At 45.7% G+C, this 19,252-nt stretch overlaps 1 protein-coding gene across 2 annotated transcripts; it reads right to left on the minus strand.

The window, feature by feature from the left end:
- Positions 1 to 257: 257 nt before the first annotated feature.
- Positions 258 to 19,153, minus strand: ZSWIM3 (zinc finger SWIM-type containing 3). 2 transcript variants are annotated; one of them, XM_086331575.1, is made up of 3 exons: positions 18,771 to 19,066; positions 840 to 2,663; positions 434 to 780 (listed from the first exon to the last, which is right to left on the minus strand). In XM_086331575.1, exons 1-3 carry the CDS (start codon positions 18,923 to 18,925, stop codon positions 585 to 587), a joined length of 2,175 nt encoding a protein of 724 aa, XP_086187701.1. In that variant the 5' UTR covers positions 18,926 to 19,066; the 3' UTR covers positions 434 to 584. The 2 variants fall into 2 exon arrangements, with proteins under 2 accessions (XP_086187700.1, XP_086187701.1); XM_086331574.1 differs by having other exon boundaries at positions 258 to 2,663; positions 18,771 to 19,153.
- Positions 19,154 to 19,252: the final 99 nt, after the last annotated feature.

The raw sequence follows: 19,252 nt of genomic DNA on the forward strand, positions 1-19,252 counted from the left end.
AACTGGGGTCAAATTAAGGACTTGTGCACAGTCGCCCAGCAAGTTGAGGGCAGTCAAGTCTTGGACCCAGGTTTCTTCCCTCCCAATCTATTTGGCTTCTTTGGGCTAGAATATGAGGCAGCCTGAAGTCAATGTTGAAGACTTGGTTGCAGGAAGAGGATGAAGCAAGGGAAGGATTGCTAATCATTGAATTTGAGGCATTGGACTCTATTTGGCTGCACAACACCCAGATTCCTTCCCTGTTCAGGCAGAACACATTTCTCTTGCTTATTTGCTTTATTTAAAGAACAGAAACAAAACAAAACTTTAATATGAGTAAAAATAGGTACAAATTCTTTGTAAAGAGCAGCAACAGCCAAGTAGCACACTCCTTTCATATAGTCCCTGAAACCAGGTCTGTTTTATCTCCCCCTATCCTGGGGCTGGGTTATCATCTCTGTAAAGTTAGTTAGATCTGATCTCAGGGGCTGAGGGAGAAAGAGGAATGACCTTTCTGCATGGAAATAACTTTGGCCTTGAACAATGAATGAGGCTCCCAAGGAAAACCAAAGGCAGGGCAGAAATGGGGCAGATTCAAAGGACTGTCACACAGTAGGGTTTCTTTCTCTTGGAACCATTTTCCTAACCCTACCCAGAAAGACATTGGTTAAAACGCTGACCCCGAGCATGTCCTGCCCACTTTGAGCTCTTGGACTGCTAGGGAGAGGGGCTGGCGGCCTAGCGTGCCAGTGCAAGTGCTTCAACCATGAATGGTGGTGCCAGCAGGAGCCAGTCCCTCCCCTTCCTCCTGCTTTCCCCAGAGGAAAGGGAGGCAGCCCACATCCCTGAAGTCCCTCGGCCGGTGACTGGGCTCAGGAGGCTGGCGGGGGGCCGCCCAGATGTCCACAATCTTGCGCAGCGTGGAGCAGCGCTCCTCCAGCTCTGGTCCCTCACTCTGCATCAGCAGATTTGCAAGCTCCCTGCTTAGGTCCTGAATCATGTCGTTCCGTCCCGGCTCCTCTGGCTGGCCTGCATCTGCTGGGATCAGAATGGGGTCCCGGAGCTCCCCGCAGGGCCCGAGGAGGTGCTGGTACCTCTTCTGCCACCGGCGGCACACCATGGCTTCGCTCACAGGCCTCTGGCTGGTGTGCAGCAGCGCCAGGATGTGCCGGCACGGCAGGTGGTACCGCTGCTGAAAGTAGCAGCTGCAGCTGCAGCCGTCTTTGCTCACCTGGTGGGAGTCCTCAAGCAGCTGCACGTCCACAGCGCAGCCAGCCACGTCCACCAGGTGCGTGGAGCTCTGCACCACCACCCACTCATTGTGGCACAGCTTGTAGGCCAGGTCGGAGCCGCTCTGGCGTAAGGAGGCCAGCATGCCGCCCTGCAAGGGCTGCCCCTGGGGAGGCTGCCGTGGCGGCCCCCGCACTTGTTCTGGCTTGGCCTCCTGCACGGGGGGCCTGCTGAGGCTCCCTCCGCAGATGCCAGAAGGCTTCTTGGACTTGGGGGCCGTGTTTGCTGACCGGGCTCTCTTTAACTTGGGGGGAGCCGTGGGAAAGTTCTTCACGCCTTTGGTGTTAAAGAAGTCTATGTAATCCACAAAGTGGAGGATGCAGTCCAGCAGGGACTGCTGCTCCCGGAAGAGGCTCGACACCTTGCTGGTGACGACGTCCAGGCTGTCCATGTAGGTGCTACAGGCGTGCAGGCCCTTCCTGACGTGCATGTACCACAGCAGTTCACAGGAGAACCAGTGGGCCTGCAGGAAGCTGAAGAGCTGCTCGTCAAGCAGGGCCCGGGACATCTGGCAGAGATTTTGCAGGCTGGTCTCGGAGGTGACAAACACGGCCTCCCGCAGGGCTTCCTTCATGAGCCGTTTAAAGGACGGATCTGCAGAACTGCGATGCAGCTTCTTCTCCAAGAGTCGGGTCGTGTGATAGACGGAGAGGAGGATGCGGGCACCAGGGAAGACCTCCTGCAGGATGGCTCGGTGAGGGAAGGACGGGTCCACGAAGACCACCTTGACCTTGGGCCAATCTGAGTTGAACTCCGTAAAGATGCTTAGCATCTTGGCCACGGAGGTGGCTGTCTCGGCCTTGAGCACCGCGAAGTGTACCACCCGCCCTTCTCGCTCCTTGCTCTCCACCAGGAAAGCGTAGAGGATGTGGCCCTGAGCGTTCTCCACCCGGTGCAGCAAGAGATTCTCTGGGAAGCGGACAAACAGATCGCTCATCTTGCTGCTCTGGAAACTGAGCCGGTCCAGGTCTTGGCTGCTGCCCACACTGAAGGAGGCCATGGAACCCACATCTACCTTAAGAAAGTTCTTCATCACTTTGGCTATCTTGGCCAGGTCAGAAGGAGCGATGTCCTCCTGCTCTGGCTTGGCGGGTATCTGGACCTCGTCTAAGCAAAACGATGGTTCAACTGGGGACTTTGCAGCTGTGCCAAGGTCTTTGTTGACCGCGGGCTGTGCAGACGGGAGTTTCTTCTGAGATTTGCCGGTGGCGTCTCCTCTAGGACCAGTGGTTTTGGGGTCAATGTGTATATGCTGTGTGTTGAGTTCACTGATGAACAGTTTATCCAGTTTCTCATTGTACCGCAGGAGCAAGTATGCTGGGCACATGTCTGCTTCTGCTGCTCTCTTCCTGTTTGACTGGGTCCGAATACAGACAAATTTCACCTGCACATATCTAGGGAAGGCAGAAGCAACAGTGAAACAGGTGCTGACCACCCAGTTTTCTCTTACAAGTCTAGGCCCTGTAGGGACTCACAGTGCCTGATACATTTCCTGGAGACCACAGTGTGGTATAGGATATGGGAAAGAAAGATTCACGTTCACGCTCCAGTCCCAAAGTAGTCAGGTCTTTCTTCAAGACCCCATCCAATTAAAACACCCTTCATTTGCATCTACAGAAGTTCTAAGCTCCAACTCCTTTTACTTATTCTCATTTTCCCATCTGTAGTTGTCAATCTGAGGCAAAGATATACGGGGAAATAGATGAATAGCAACAGCAGAACTAGTTACCTGCTGTCTAAAGTGTCTTTCATTCCTGCCCTCAGGGAGCCATTGCCTTCTCTGTTTCCTCCTCCAGGCAGCAAAAATAAAAGAGGTCTCAGGGGTTAGGGTAGATCTGGGCTGCCTCTCTAAGAGAAAAGATCTGGGTTCATCTTTGACTTAAAGAAAAATGTCTACATCCTGAGAGAGTGAGAACCCTGAGGCTAGATGATCCCTGGGATTCTGCTAGCTTTGCCGTTCTAGGCTGAATGTGCCTACTCAAAGGAGACTGGTAATTAAACTGAATATCTGTTGTCTCCCTCCTTTCTATCTTTGAGGCCCAAATTAGGTCCTACCTTCTCCAGGAAACCTTTATGGATGCCCTCAAGCCACAGTAATTGCTCCTTACTTAAGATTCATAGCATTTATTTGAAACAAAAGGCTTAGCAGATTTCCTGGGTAGCAGTAGTGGTTACACAGTGGGGAGGCTGGAGGCTGACTCCTGGATTTGAATCCAGAAGGCGATGGCACCCCACTCCAGTACTCCTGCCTGGAAAATCCCATGGACGGAGGAGCCTGGTGGGCTGCAGTCCATGGGGTCGCTAAGAGTCGGACACGACTGAGTGACTTCACTTCACTTCTACCACTCAGCAGCTGTTTGACTCTGGGCAAGTTACTTCAACTCTCTGTATGCAGTTTCCTTAACATCATAAAATAAAACTAAATAGGGTTGTTATGAGATTTAAATAAGCCACAGACATAATATTTAGCCCAGAGCCTGGTTCAGCCTTTTATTTATTCTAAATAGGAGTCATCTACTGTTATTACAGCTCCTAAGCCTTGTGACCTATTCTTGGGCGTTTATGCAGTACTTTTCCAATTGGATGGGGCTGTTTTCAACTGTCAAGAGTAAATCAATCCTCAGCGTATTCTAAGCACCTAGCACAAATGCTATTCTTTCAGCAGATGCTTGTCAAAGATGGGCTGGCTGAATGACTCAGGGACCGCAGGTGGGTGGGACAGGTCACACCCCTGACTCCTCAGAGAGGTCCCAACCCAAAGATTAATGAAGGGGAAAAAAAATCTCAGCCTCTGGCATGACATGACACAACGCTGGCATCTCAGCAACCCGTTCCAAACACTCTAATCCAGCTGGTCCTGTTTGCTCACCCTGTGGGGCAAGCTTAGAGAAATAGGATGTCAGGCTTGAAATTACAGGGCGGAGGGGCCGGAGGCTGAAAATGCCTGCACCTGTTGTGTGCACAGCAGCCAGGCGGCCACGTCATCCCTGGCTCAGGGAGCGGCCCGGTGGTACGGCAAGGCCAGCAGGCTGTGACCTTGGGACAGCCTCCGCCTGATCTCCTGCCTGTTTTCCACTGCCCCCACCATCTTGTTTTATTGTACCCTAGAAAGACCAGAAGATATTAAGAAGAGGTGGAAAGAATACACAGAAGAACTGTACAAAAAATATCTTCACAACCCAGATAATCACGATGGTGTGATCACTGACCTAGAGCCAGACACCCTGGAATGTGAAGTCAAGTGGGCCTTAGAAAGCATCACTATGAACAAAGCTAGTGGAGGTGATGGAATTCCAGTTGAGCTATTTCAACTCCTGAAAGATGATGCTGTGAAAGTGCTGCACTCAATATGCCAGCAAATTTGGAAAACTCAGCAGTGGTCACAGGACTGGAAAAGGTCGGTTTTCATTCCAATCCCAAAGAAAGGCAATGCCAAAGAATGCTCAAACTACCGCATAATTGCATTCATCTCACACGCTAGTAAAGTAATGCTCAAAATTCTCCAAGCCAGGCTTCATCAATATGTGAACCGTGAACTTCCAGATGTTCAAGCTGGTTTTAGAAAAGGAAGAGGAACCAGAGATCAAATTGCCAACATCCGCTGGATCATCAAAAAATCGAGAGTTCCAGAAAAACATCTATTTCTGCTTTATTGACTATGCCAAAGCCTTTGACTGTGTAGATCACAATAAACTGTGGAAAATTCTGAAAGAGATGGGAATACCAGACCACCTGACCTGCCTCTTGAGAAACCTATATGCAGGTCAGGAAGCAACAGTTAGAACTGGACATGGAAGAACAGACTGGTTCCAAATAGGAAAAGGAGTACGTCAAGGCTGTATATTGTCACCCTGCTTATTTAACTTATATGTAGAGTACATCATGAGAAATGCTGGGCTGGAAGAAGCACAAGCTGGAATCAAGATTTCCTGGAGAAATATCAATAACCTCAGATATGCAGATGACACCACCCTTATGGCAGAAAGTGAAAAGGAACTACAAAGCCTCTTGATGAAGGGGAAAGTGGAGACTGAAAAAGTTGGCTTAAAACTCAACATTCAGAAAACGAAGATCATGGCATCTGGTCCCATCACTTCATGGGAAATAGATGGGGAAACAGTGGAAACAGTGTCAGACTTTATTTTTCTGGGCTCCAAAATCACTGCAGATGGTGACTGCAGCCATGAAATTAAAAGATGCTTACTCCTTGGAAGAAAAGTTATAACCAACCTAGACAGCATATTGAAAAGCAGAGACATTACTTTGCCAACAAAGGTCCGTCTAGTCAAGGCTATGGTTTTTCCTGTGGTCATGTATGGATGTGAGAGTTGGACTGTGAAGAAGGCTGAGTGCCGAAGAATTGATGCTTTTGAACTGTGGTGTTGGAGAAGACTCTTGAGAGCCCCTTGGACTGCAAGGAGATCCAACCAGTCCATTCTGAAGATCAGCCCTGGGATTTCTTTGGAAGGAATGATGCTAAGGCTGAAACTCTAGTACTTTGGCCACCTCATGCAAAGAGTTGACTCATTGGAAAAGACTCTGATGCTGGGAGGGATTGGGGGCAGGAGGAGAAGGGGACGACAGAGGATGAGATGGCTGGATGGCATCACTGACTCGATGGACATGAGTCTAAGTGACCTCTGGGAGTTGGCGATGGACAGGGAGGCCTGGCGTGCTGTGATTCACGGGGTTGCAAAGAGTCGGACACGACTGTGCGACTGAACTGAACTGAACTGAGAAAGACCAACTGCTTCCAGGGTCCCCTACACTGTGTCTCACGTCTTCGCCTTTGCTCGTGTTGTCTCTCTGTCTGGAATGCCCTACCCACCTGTCTTCATCTCAGAGCTTACTCATCCTTCAGGATTACATGCAACTACCTTCTTTCCTAGGAGGCCTCCCCCAAGCCCTCAGGATGGGCCCTACCCTTCTGCTGGCTCAACATCTTGGCATAGATCTTAGCTCATCACATTGTATTGACTTTATGTGCTCATAATCCATGCTTGTTAGCCTAGTCAAAAAAAGAAAAAAAAAGACACTGGTGAGTGCCAAGCATAAAACTCTTTCCCCCTTTTCTGGTTCATTAACGACTGCACCTCCCTGTGGAGACATCAGCATTCTTTTTAATTCCTCCTTCTCCAGGTTTATATCCATTATGTTATGTCTTTTAAATTCATTTCTCCCACTATTGCATGTATAAGGATTACTATATGCCAAGTTCCATGTAAACCCCTTACATGCATCATTTCATTCTAATAAAAGGGTTCTACCATCTACATTTTACAGATGGGGCAACAGGCTTAAAGAGGTTCTTGAGCATGAGAATCTGGGATTTAATCCTCTGGCTAAAACTGGAGAATCTGGGATTTGAACTAAGTCTGCTTGGCTACAGTCTATGTAGTTAACCATTATGTTGCCTGTCTTCTTCCAAAATATTTCTCCTTCTGAATTCTCATTTTTATCTTCCTCAACTTGACCCTCAATACTTTATTCAGGTTCAATAATGTCCTTAAAGATCTCTAAACATACTGTGCTTGTTGGCATCAAGCACTTCAAACTTCAGGGGCACTAGGTTAAAGCCTGTGTCATTTTTTCCTGCTTCCCTTAATCTTTGGTATTGAGCTGTAACTTACACACAGTGAAATACACAAGTCTTTCGGAAGAATTCTTGGAGCACTGTAGTAATTTTAATCTATATTTATTTCTATCTCCCAAGTGAAGGCATAGACTCTCTTCAAGACAGGGATAGGGTTTTATACTTCTGAATCCCCCTTAGTGCTTCTATCCCAGCATGCTCAGCCAGGACGTGAAGGAAGGAAGTCAGCCAAATCTGCTCTGTAGGTGTTTATTTTCCTCTAACTGGACTGTGCCCCCAGTGTACTCCCAGCGCCCGGTACTGTACCTGGCACAGAGTAGGTGCTCAGAACACACACACTGAATGAGAGACTGCATGACAGAAATTCATCTTACAGTGTGAGCAGCACATTAGGACGATCGCCAGGAGAGTTCTGTCAGGTGGCTTGGCTTCTGGCCCAGCACTACTATGAACTGTAACTTTGGACAAGTCCTTTGTTTAATTTCAAACGTGTACTAAGTCTATTATGTACCAAACACTAGTTGCTCAGAAGGTGATGGAGACAAATTAGGCTCTACTGTCAAAGTCTGTTGAGCACGGAGATGAGTACACAGATGATCGGTAAAGTCAGAAGTAAGTGAAAGGTTAAACAGAGGTACGAGCAACACACTTATAACTGAATAAAGACTAATTCCCCCTGACTATGGGGATTGGAGCAGATCTAAAGCTTTTGATTAATTTCACATGAGATTTGTGTCCTTGCTGCATGTAAACTGTACCTCGAGCAAAGAACAGAATTTTTACAGGTGAAGTCAACCCATTTTAGACAACATAATCTGAGTTAGGAACAAGACTCAGAAGATCTGAGTTGAATTTCCAGCTTTACCACTTAGCTGTGTGAAAGTGAACAAGTCACTTCATTTCCTCTCAGCCTCCAAATCTATAAATACAGAAATAACCAGAGCACTGGTCTCTGAATAATCAGTACCTGATCCAAGAATAATCACTACAACTAAAAGTGAATTCAGGCTTCCCAGTGGCGCTAGTGGTAAAGAACCTGCCTGCCAATGCAGGAGATGTCAGAGACTCAAGTTTGTTCCCTGGGTTGGGAAGATCCCCTGGAGGAGGGCATGGCCACCCACTCCAGTATTCTTGCCCGGAGAATGTCATGGACAGAAGAGCTTGGTGGGCTATACACTCCATAGGGTTGCACAGAGTCGGACACGACTGAAGTGATTTAGCATGCACAAAAGTGAATTTGTTTAAAAGGCTGTGGCAGAGAAAGATAATTTACAATCTGATATCACCTATATGTGGGATCTAAAAAATATAACAAACTAGAGAATATAACTGGAGAAGGCAATGGCACCCCACTCCAGTACTCTTGCCTGGAAAACCCCATGGACGGAGGAGCCTGGTAGGCTGCAGTCCATGGGGTCGCTAAGAGTCGGACACAACTGATCGACTTCACTTTCACTTTTCACTTTCATGCATTGGAGAAGGAAATGGCAACCCATTCTAGTGTTCTTGACTGGAGAATCCCAGGGACGGGGGAGCCTGGTGGGCTGCCGTCTCTGGGGTCGCACAGAGTCGGACACGACTGAAGCGGTTTAGCAGCAGCAGAGAATATAACAAAAAAGAAGCGGACTCACAGATACAGGGAACAAGCTAATGGTTAACAGTGGGAAGAGGCAAGGGGGGAGGGGCAGGATGGGGTAGGGGACTAAGAGGTACAAACCATTTAGGTATAAAATAAGCCATAAGGATACGCTGTTCAACATGGGGAATATAGACAATATTTTATAAAAAGAATGGGATAAAATCTTTGAAAATTGTGAATCACTATACTCTGTATAAGGATATGCTGTACAACATGGGGAATATAGACAATATTTTATAAAAAGAATGGGATAAAATCTTTGAAAATTGTGAATCACTATACTCTGTATAAGGATATGCTGTACAACATGGGGAATATAGACAATATTTTATAAAAAGAATGGGATAAAATCTTTGAAAATTGTGAATCACTGTACTGTGTATAAGGATATGCTGTTCAACATGGGGAATGTAGACAATATTTTATAAAAAGAATAGGATAAAATCTTTGAAAATTGTGAATCACTATACTGTGTATAAGGATATGCTGTTCAACATGGGGAATATAGACAATATTTTATAAAAAGAATGGGATAAAATCTTTGAAAATTGTGAATCACTATACTGTACACTTACGTAGTACAGTGACTATTCTTTTCTTTCTTTTTTTTTTGGCCACGTCTTGAGGCTCATGGGATCTTAGTTCTCTGACTAGGGATCAAACCTGAACCCATGGTAATGAAACCCCATGTCCTAACCATCTTAGCCACTGTACCACCAGGGAGTTCCCTCAACTATTCTTCAATTAAAAAAAAAAAAAAGGCATGATTGGTTGGTAATTAATCCAACATCCCCCATCCCCCTCGCTCCTTCCTTCCTTCTGGCCAGTTTCATTCAGGTTGTCATTCCTCCCCACACAGCTAAGTGCTTCAGGGCTGGTCTAAGCCAATTAAAGTAATCTTGTTAAGAATGACCATGGATACCGGCCCAATTCTGCAAAGAAACATGATAGGAAGTCTGTAAGAAACCAAGGCAGGCTTTTTCTTCTGAATGTGACCCCTACATATGTGCCATGTGGCGAGACACTCTAAGAACAAAGCTGAGAATTGAAGACGGAGAGTGGAAAGAAAGGAAAAGCCTGAGCCGCTGAAACAATCACCTTCTCTGGGCTAAGAAATAAGGCATTTTGAGTCAGGACTTTCAATTAATTGCAGCCCAAAATACATTTTCAGAATCCCTGTTTTATAGAAAATAGTAGAAAAAAAGATTTGAGCAGATCTTTAAAAAATGTGATGAAAATTATGAAAATATTATATGTAATGAAATTTAAGTCATGTAGAGATGTGAGAGTTGGACTATAAAGAAGACTGAACACTGAAGAACTGATGCTTTAAAATTGTGGCACTAGAGAAGACTCTTGAGAGTCCCTTGGACTGCCAAAGAAATCAAACCAGTCAATCTTAAAGGAAACCAACCCTGAATATTCATTGGAAGGACTGATGCTGAAGTTGAAGCTCTAATACTTTGGCCACCTGATGCGAAGAGCTGACTTATTGGAAAAGGCCCTGATGCTGGGAAAGATTGAGGGCAAAAGAAGAGGGTGGCAGAAGATGAGATGGTTTGATAGCATCACCAACTCAATGGACATGAATTTGAGCAAACTCTGGGAGATAGTGAAGGAGAGAGAAGCCTGATGTGCTGTAGTCCATGGGGTTGCAAAGAGCTGGACAGAACTTAGCAACTGAACAACAGGCTATAATGGTGGCTGTCTGCCAATTCTTAAATAATCAAAGAACCACTTGAAGAATCAATTTTTTTCCCTGATGTATTTACCCCAAACACTCTTATACTTTATTTCCTAGCTCACCTTTGCAATATATAAAGGTCAGTTTTACCAAAATATTCCTGTGCTTTATCATGTTTCCCAAGGGCCTAACTTAATTTTTTGCTCTGCAAATTCTTTGCTTTTCAAGTCTGTATTTCAGTCACTGTCCTTGATTTTCCTTCTCCGTCTGTCAGCTGGCATAAGGCTGTGGGGAATGTAAGGATTTCTCTATCACGACTCTTCATGATAGAGACTTCATGATAGGGACTTCACCAAGTACCATAGCTCTGGAATAGCTCTTGCTATTTCAGTTTGCAATCAATTTTATTTGCACTGTTATTATCCTGAGGTTTACCTCATCTATTCATTAGCCAGAAACTGACTACCAAAGATGTTGATGGAATTGGTGGAGACAAGCAAGAAGGAATGACTAAGTAGTAACTAATTTTAAAAGTGGCTAGTTTGTTAGCATGATTTTTGTTTTCCCACACAGCCTTGTGACTAGAAAAGAAAGAAAGTGAAGTCGCTCATTTATGTCTGACTCTTTGCAATCCCATGGACTATAGCCTACCAGGCTCCTCTGCCCATGGGATTTTCCAGGCAATAGTACTGGAGTGGGTTGCCATTTCTTTCTCCAGGGGATCTTCCCGACCCAGGGATCGAACCCAGGTCTCCCGCATTGTAGGCAGACACTTTACTGTCTGAGTCACCAGGGATATGTGGAAAATGAAAACTCAGATAACAAAGGCTTAGTTCAAAGGGTGTGATGGGGATTAAATAAAACTAAAACCCTCAGCAGAGGAGGGAGGTTCAAAAGGGAGGGCATATATGTATATGTGTACCTATGACTGATTCATGTTGAGGTCGATAGTCTTCAATCTAATAGCTACCTTTTTTGAACACTTTTTTGGGAACGTGTTCCAGTGTCAAAAAAGGTAGCTATTAGACTGAACAGCAATGGAGAGAGACAACAGAACACTTCACGGAATGTTTGAAGACTATCAATTCTCCAAAGACATAACACAAATAAAAACACACGTAACAGCCATACATAAAAATATGGGAAGGGAAACTGGGTGTAAAAATCACAGAATCTCCCAGTTGATTGGGATTTTGGGTCATTTAGAAATAACTCCCACAACACAATTCTCTGACTCTTTTAAAAATACCTACCATTTTCTGTCATGTACTACAATTATGACTTTAGCAAATATTACTGTGCTTAAACCACTAGCAAGAGCGTCTTGCTTACAATGCGGGAGACCTGAGTTTAATCCCTGGGTCGGGAAGATACTCTGGAAAAGGCAATGGCAACCCACTCCAGTACTCTTGCCTGGAAAATCCCATGGACGGAGGAGCCTGGTAGGCTACAGTCCATGGGGTCGAAAACGACTGAGCGACTTCATTTTTAAACCACTACGTGTATTTTATGTAATCTTCACCACATCCTCCTCATTTTGCAGAGGATGAAACTGTGTCATGGAAATTAAAAGTCTTGCCCCGGGTCAGAGTTAAAGCCTGTCTTTCTGACTTCAGAGCTCTCACTTTTAACAGATATGCCAGCTTTTCCTGAACTTCAAGGAATCACCGACCCCCTTTCCATCTGCCATAGCCATTCCTATAACCTTTGTATCAGTATTTTCAAATGGTTTTCTTTAAATCAGCTCACTTTATTTAATAAGGACCTTTATGTTTAGATATTAACATAAACATTTAAAATCATCTCGCCTGACCTGTCTATCTGGTTGCAGGAAACACTGCTCTGCTAAATTACTCCCTGAAAGCATTTCCCCTTCCTGCCCTCCAGTCCCACAAGAGAAGTGCTCATCCCACACGTCCATACATCACTCAAAAAGCCCAACTCAGTGCACTCTGGCACAGAGCCAGTATCCAACACAAGCTCCAAGAACACCCTTTACAACACCCCAACAAGCAGTCACTCCCTCTCTGCTGAAGGCCTGAGCTGCTCAGAATTCACTTCCTCCCAAACTAGCTCTGGCATATGATTATCCTCAAGGGTAGAGACCACAGTTCACTCAATCTTTTTATCCTAGCTCAAGCCTGCGGGGGTAAACCTTTTTACCTCTCACTAGAAGTTTGTTGACTGAATCAATACCGGGATGCTGTTATAACCCAGTGGTTGAGGAGGGAGCTTCGAGCTGTGGCAATAAACAGGATGGGTCTGATCTTCAGTTCTAACACCTTGATGCTTTCTTACAACTTCTGAAAACCTTCTGACTTCTCTGGCAATCCAGTAGTTAAGACTCTGCACTTCCAATGCAGGGGGCGCAGGTTCAACTCCTGGTTGGGGAACTAAGATCCCACATGCTGCATGGTGCGGCCAGAAAAGAAAAAAGAAAGAAATCTTACCCCACTCCCTGCTCTGACTTGCTTGCTCCTTTCTGCATATTCTTATTTTCCTTGACTGCAACTGTACCCCAAATTCAGACTTCCCTGGCTCCCACCAGGTGGTTTTGGGGCTGGGGGTGGTTTTTGTTACTGAATCTTATTTTCCTCTTCTAAGTCTTGACTACCCAGGCCTCTGCTCCTTGCCTGCCTTGACTCTATCTACCTTCTCTCCTCCCTTTTGCCCAAGAACAGAGGAGCTAGGGGGTAACCGCCTTCAAAGAGTTACATAATGAAACTAGGAGCCTTAATGTAAAGCAGAGAGGTAGAACTTTTAGTCCTCTTAACCTTGCTTATTTAACTTATATGCAGAGTACATCATGAGAAACGCTGGGCTGGAAGAAGCACAAGCTGGAAACAAGATTCCGGGAGAAATACCAACAACCTTAGATATGCAGATGACACCACTCTTATGGCAGAAAGTGAAGAGGAACTAAAAAGCCTCTTGATGAAAGTGAAAGAGGAGTGAAAAAGTTGGCTTAAAGGTCAACATTCAGAAAACGAAGATCATAGCATCTGGTCCCATCACTTCATGGCAAATAGATGGGGAAACAGTGGAAGCAGTGGCTGACTTTATTTTTTTGGGCTCCAAAATCACTGCAGATGGTGACTGCAGCCATGAAATTAAAAGATGCTTACTCCTTGGGAGGAAAGTTATGACCAACCTAGACAGCATATTGAAAAGCAGAGACATTACTTTACCAACAAAGGTCCGTCTAGTCAAGGCTATGGTTTTTCCTGTGGTCATGTATGGATGTGAGAGTTGGACTGTGAAGAAGGCTGAGTGCCGAAGAATTGATGCTTTTGAACTGTGGTGTTGGAGAAGACTCTTGAGAGCCCCTTGGACTGCAAGGAGATGCAACCAGTCCATTCTGAAGGAGATCAGCCCTGGGTGTTTTTTGGAAGGAATGATGCTAAGGCTGAAACTCTAGTACTTTGGCCACCTCATGCAAAGAGTTGACTCATTGGAAAAGACTCTGATGCTGGGAGGGATTGGGGGCAGGAGAAGGGGACAACAGAGGATGAGATGGCTGGATGGCATCACTGATTCATGGAAGTGAGTTCGAGTGAACTCTGGGAGATGGTGATGGACAGGGAGACCTGGCGTGCTGTGATTCATGGGGTCCCAAAGAGTCGGACACGACTGAGCGACTGAACTGAACTGAACTGAACATTCAACTTCTCCTGGCCATTTCCCCCATCTGCACAATAACATTATTATAAAGGCAATAATATTTATGGAATATTTTCTGTGTAGTGGGCCTTGTAATAAACACTTTACATGTATTAACTCATTTAATGGGAGTGAAACCTACTTCTGACAAGGGGATTCAGAGGGCCAAGTCAGGTAAGGAGGTGAATGTGCTTTGTAAACTTACTTCCACAAAATATCAGGGATGGCCGTTTTTTCCTCCCCAAGAGCCTGCACCGGCATCAAGTGTCAGCCAACACCCACACTACGTACAAGATTAGAGTCCCTTGCCATTCCCCACATGGCACCCTAGACTTTTCCTTTGGCTCTTTTTTTTTTAAAAAAAAAAAAAAAAAAGACGACCCCATAGATGGTAGCCCACCGGGCTCCCCCGTCCCTGGGATTCTCCAGGCAAGAACACTGGAGTGGGTTGCCATTTCCTTCTCCTCCTTTGGCTCTTACTACCAGTCTTTCCTAGACTCTTACTACTATTTTATTTATTGATTGACTGATTGGCTTTGGGGCTGACCAGAGAGGGAACCTGGGCCCTTGGCAGTGGAATTAGAGTCCTAACCACTGGACAGCCAGGGAATTCCCTCTTACCACTCTTTTAAGGAAATTGTTATTTCTGCAATTAGAGTTTAATATTTGTCTCCCTGCCTGGAGGGCAAGCACTATGAAGGCAGGGACTCAACTTATGTTTTTCAACACTCTTTCTAGACACTAGCATGGAGTAAGTTTTCAGTTGACAATCGCCAGAATCAAAGAATTAAATGGCTCATACAATGGAGTGATGTGGAGTAATCTCCAAAATACATTGATAAGTGAGAAAAACAAGGTACAGAATGATATGTAAAAGTAGTATGCAAGGGACTTCCCCAAGGGTCCAGCGGTTAAGACTCCAATGCAGGGGGCCCCAAGTTCGGTCCTTGGTTAAGGAACTAAGATTCCGCATGTGGTACATTGCCGCCACAAAAAAAAAAAAAAAAAGAGTCAGTCACCTGTGTGTGTTTTTTAAAGGTGCATATGTACACACAAGATATATTTTTTCAAGCTCAGAGTATGTCAGGAAGATAAGAGTGGTTGTCTCTAGATAATATACTGGAAGGGACACTGCCTTTTGCAAACTTTGATGTAATTTGAAATTTTTAAAAAATTAGATGACTATATTGACCACTCAAAAACAAATTCATTTAAAAAACTGTTCAACCTGCAAAAATAAATGAAACTAATCTGCACCTCTGTTAGCTAAGTCCCTGCCATTCTTTTTGGTACTGCTCCAGCATAAATCTCCCTTCTAGTCAAGTGTGTCTCCTCACTGCCTTCCAGGTATAGCATATGCACTGGCTCACACACCACTTCTCCCGGCAGCATGTTAACCCCCTGTGATAGGCAGATGGGCCCCTGAAGATGCCAACTGCCTCATCTCTAAACTTTGTCAATATGCTGGGTTAGACGGCAAAGTGGAATTAAGATTGCAGATGGAATCAAGGTTACTAATTACCTGATTTTTTAAAAGGGAAATTATCCTAGATTATCTGGGCGGGCCTAATACAACCACAGGATCCTAAAAAATGGAAGAGGGAGGCAGAAGGGGCGCCAGAGAAGGAGATGGAACAAAGCAGGGTCAGAGTGATATGATTCGAGGACTACACCAGCCACTGCTGGTTTGAAGATGGAGGAAGGGGACCATGAGTCAAGGAATGTGAACAGCTTCTAGAAGCTGGAAGGCTTGAAAATGGACTCTCTTACAGGGACTCCAGGGGCTTCCCCAGTGGCTCAGAGGTAAAGAAGCCACCTGCAAAGCAGGAGCCTCAGAAGACTTGGGTTAGATTCCTGGGTAAGGAAGATCCCCAGGAGGACATGACAACCCACTCCAGTATTCTTGCCCGGAGAATCCCATGGACAGAGGAGCCTGGAGGGCTACAGTCCATAGCGTCTCGAAGAGTCAGACACGACTGAAGTGACTTAGCATGCATGTACAGGGGCTCCAGAAAGAAATACAACTCTGCTGATGCCTTGGTTTTAGCCCAGTCAGATCTGTGCCTGACTTCTAACCTATAGAAGGATAAGCTACTAAATTTGTGTTGCTTTCATCACTGAGTTTGTGGGTAATTTGTTACAGCAGCAGATAGAAAGCACACCTCCTGACACCTCCCTGTCTCTGAGGGCCCAGCTCAAGCCTCCTTGTCTCTCTTACTTCCCCAGCCCACTGTGACTTTTCTCTGAGTCCCTGTAGCACCAGTTTCACTGAGTTATACATTTAATATTCGATGACTCATTCATTCAACGGTTACTTAAGCCCTGCTGTGGGACAAGCCTTATGCTAGACCCTGGAGGTGATCCCCCCGAAGGGTGTCGAGGTGCATTTGTGAGGGGTTTGGACTTGATTCTAAGCAAGCAGCATGGTGTCAATCAGTGAGAATGCAAAAAATAGTAAACCAGAGTCCCTCCCTCAAAGAGCTCAGCAAACCAGGGAAACCTCTGTAAACTATATTCCAAAAGGATGTGCAAAGAGCTATAACAAGCGCTGTCAGAACACAGAGTAGGAGCACTGAACCTAACATAAGAAAGGCTTTTTGGAAATTATGCTAGTATCTGAAGGAAAAGTAACAATTAGCTAAGACAGAGTTTTCCACAAGTGGTCCAAAATGACTGCAGAGAAACAAGGATGTTTAAAAAAGATATACTACTTTTTGGCCACCATACTGTTCCTTCTTATATAGTATTACTTAGATTGGTTCTAGAATTTCTTTGAATATTAGAACAATTTAAAGAAAAATGTTGGTAAATCGTAGTTCAGGATATACAGTACAGAAAGGTTAGTATACAAAACAACTGTTTGAGGAAGAGAGAGCTAAGATAAGTGATGGACAAGGTTATCCTAACAAGTAGAAGTGGTTAAGTGCAAGGACTAGGAAGCTATGGGCTTGGGACAGGGGCTGATCATGGAGTAAGAGTCGGTGAGTATGGAGCACACAATGCAAGATGGGGAGGTCAAAAGGGTTAGATAGTCTGGGGAGCCAGGTTAATAATAGTCCTGGACTTAATCAAGAGGGCAACAGGGAGGCTATTGCACTTTATCTGGCCTATACTGTTAAGCAGTTTGAAGCAGGGCATTTTTTTTTTTGCATTCTTTCATTGCTTAGAAAGATAGCATAGATCAAAGTCCAAACACTTCACAGACTGGATTGGGTAGCCATGCCCTTCTCCAGGGCATCTTCCCGATTCAGGGATCAAACCCCACTCTCCTGCATTGCAGGCAGATTCTTTACCATCTGAGCCACCAGGGAAGCTTGAAGACCTTTTATTGATGGAAGTCTCTCAGTTGTGTCCAACTCTTTGCGACCCCATGGACTATACAGTCCATGGAATTCTCTAGGCCAGAATACTGGAGTGGGTAGCCTTTCCCTTCTCCAGGGGATCTTCCCCACCCAGGGATTGAACCCAGGTCTTCCATGTTGCAGGTGGATTCTTTACAGTAAAGCCACAAGGGAAGCTTTTCTTGATGGGTGAACTGCAACTGACACGACCTCCTGACAGGTATGGACTGCTACACTGTTTCTCAAACACGCCACATTCTTTCATATATTTGTGTCTTCACTCCACAGCTCCTTCTGGTCAAACCCCTCTGTGATACTTGATATTAACCACTGAACTTCTGCTCTAGCCTTCTGTTTTCATTCACAGCCCAGCAGAAACCATTACTTCCAGTGTGAAGCCCTTCCTGTCTTCCCAGACACTTGTCCCTTCTTCCTCTGCACATATCTAACAAAGCATTTGTCACATACTAGCCCATGTACTATGCCATCTCAAGCTCTTTGAGCACAAGTTTAATTACTTATTCATATTTATCTGTACCCAGCACAGCACTGGACTCCAGAACAGGGAAATAAACACCACCTGCCTGGCCAAAGAGTGAGCTTTGGCCAAATGTCTCAACCTAGAGGTCTCAAACTCAGATACACTTTGACTCTCAGAGTTGGCCCATAGAGTGCATGTTCACATGTGAATTGATTTCCAATTTTTAAAAAGTGGACACATTCACATAAAGCCTGGACTGCTAACTCCATTTGCCCATATCTGGGAACACTGGATCTTCACCCCCACATGGAGGCCATCGGCTGGACTTAATTGGCCTGCTCTCCATTTTGCCCAGTTTACTTGTCTATTCTCCCTAGCACAAAGACCTGGAGTTGATTATTTCATCATTCCTTTTCAGATAGTTAAATTAAAAGTTCAGTTTTCTTACACGGGGCCGTTTCACCTGAGTCTTGAAGGCAATTGAGTTTTCAACCCTTAGCTTAGCCTCCAAGCCTCTTTTCTCATCTGCCAAATGGGAAAAATAACATTTACCTGTGATTTTCAATACACCCCTGTGGGTGAAAGCGTGCCTAGAATAGAGAACTCTGCCTGGGACATGGGAAGTGTTTGAAAACCGGTTTGTTAATCTCTGGAGCTCGAGAACCATTTACAGAACTAAGAAAAGAATGAAAGAATGAATGACCAATCTAACCAACCAATAACTGACCAGTGTTACTGCTTTGTAAAGAGAAGACATGAACAAAATTCTCGCCAAGGCGTTTTTATCCATTGTGAAGGCCATACTTTGTGTCTGGGATATGGCAGGTGCTCAAAAAATGAGATAAACTGCAGTCGTCATGAATTTCAGAAAAGCTGGGAATGAAGGCGTGAATGAGTGGAGGTGACGTGGGTGGTCAAAAGGCGATGCCTGTGGAGGTTTTGCGCTTTTCCCAGGCACCAAGCAGGTGCTCAATGTGGAATTGCTCAGAGACGGGGCGGGGTCGGGGGGCGCCCAGGTGCACCCCCTCCTCCACGCCGCCCTTCTTTTTGGGACCGTCCGGCCTCCTCCCCAACCTCCTGCCCCGCCCCCGCCACGCCCTTACAGGATGTCCTCGCGGATAGAGGTGCCATGGTTGAGGTTGTGGTACCGGACGGAGATGCAGTCCCTGAGAATGAAGGAACACTTGTTCTCCTTTTTGTAGGCGCTGAAGCACTCCTTGAAGTCCTCGTAGGTCTTGAAGCAGCTCCCAAGCTCCATGGCCGCCCCCTCGGCCCACCCAGGGGCTGACTAAGATCAACACCGGGGATCAGAGGTCACCTAGGAGGGTCTACAGGCTGTTGGTCCCCAGGATGCCTTAAGAGCGGGCCTCTATTGGGTGCCTTGTTACGGAGCTCAGGAGAAGCCCTCGGCCTGAGAGGGTTATCGTGGGTTAGGTGGGTTTGCTCTCTGACAAGTGGGGAAAAAAATGACACTGAGCCCTTATTATCCAGTCTCGAGGCTCCGCCCCCTCACAGTCATATCCAATCACGCATGGGTTCGCCGGACTGGCACTCATTTTCCTCAATTGCAAGAGAGCAGATGGGC

The sequence above is a fragment of the Bos grunniens genome, chromosome 13 (assembly GCF_055505025.1).
Source record: "Bos grunniens cultivar Pamir isolate PY7600 chromosome 13, Bosgru_T2T1.0, whole genome shotgun sequence".
In the NCBI taxonomy this organism is placed as follows: domain Eukaryota; kingdom Metazoa; phylum Chordata; class Mammalia; order Artiodactyla; family Bovidae; genus Bos; species Bos grunniens.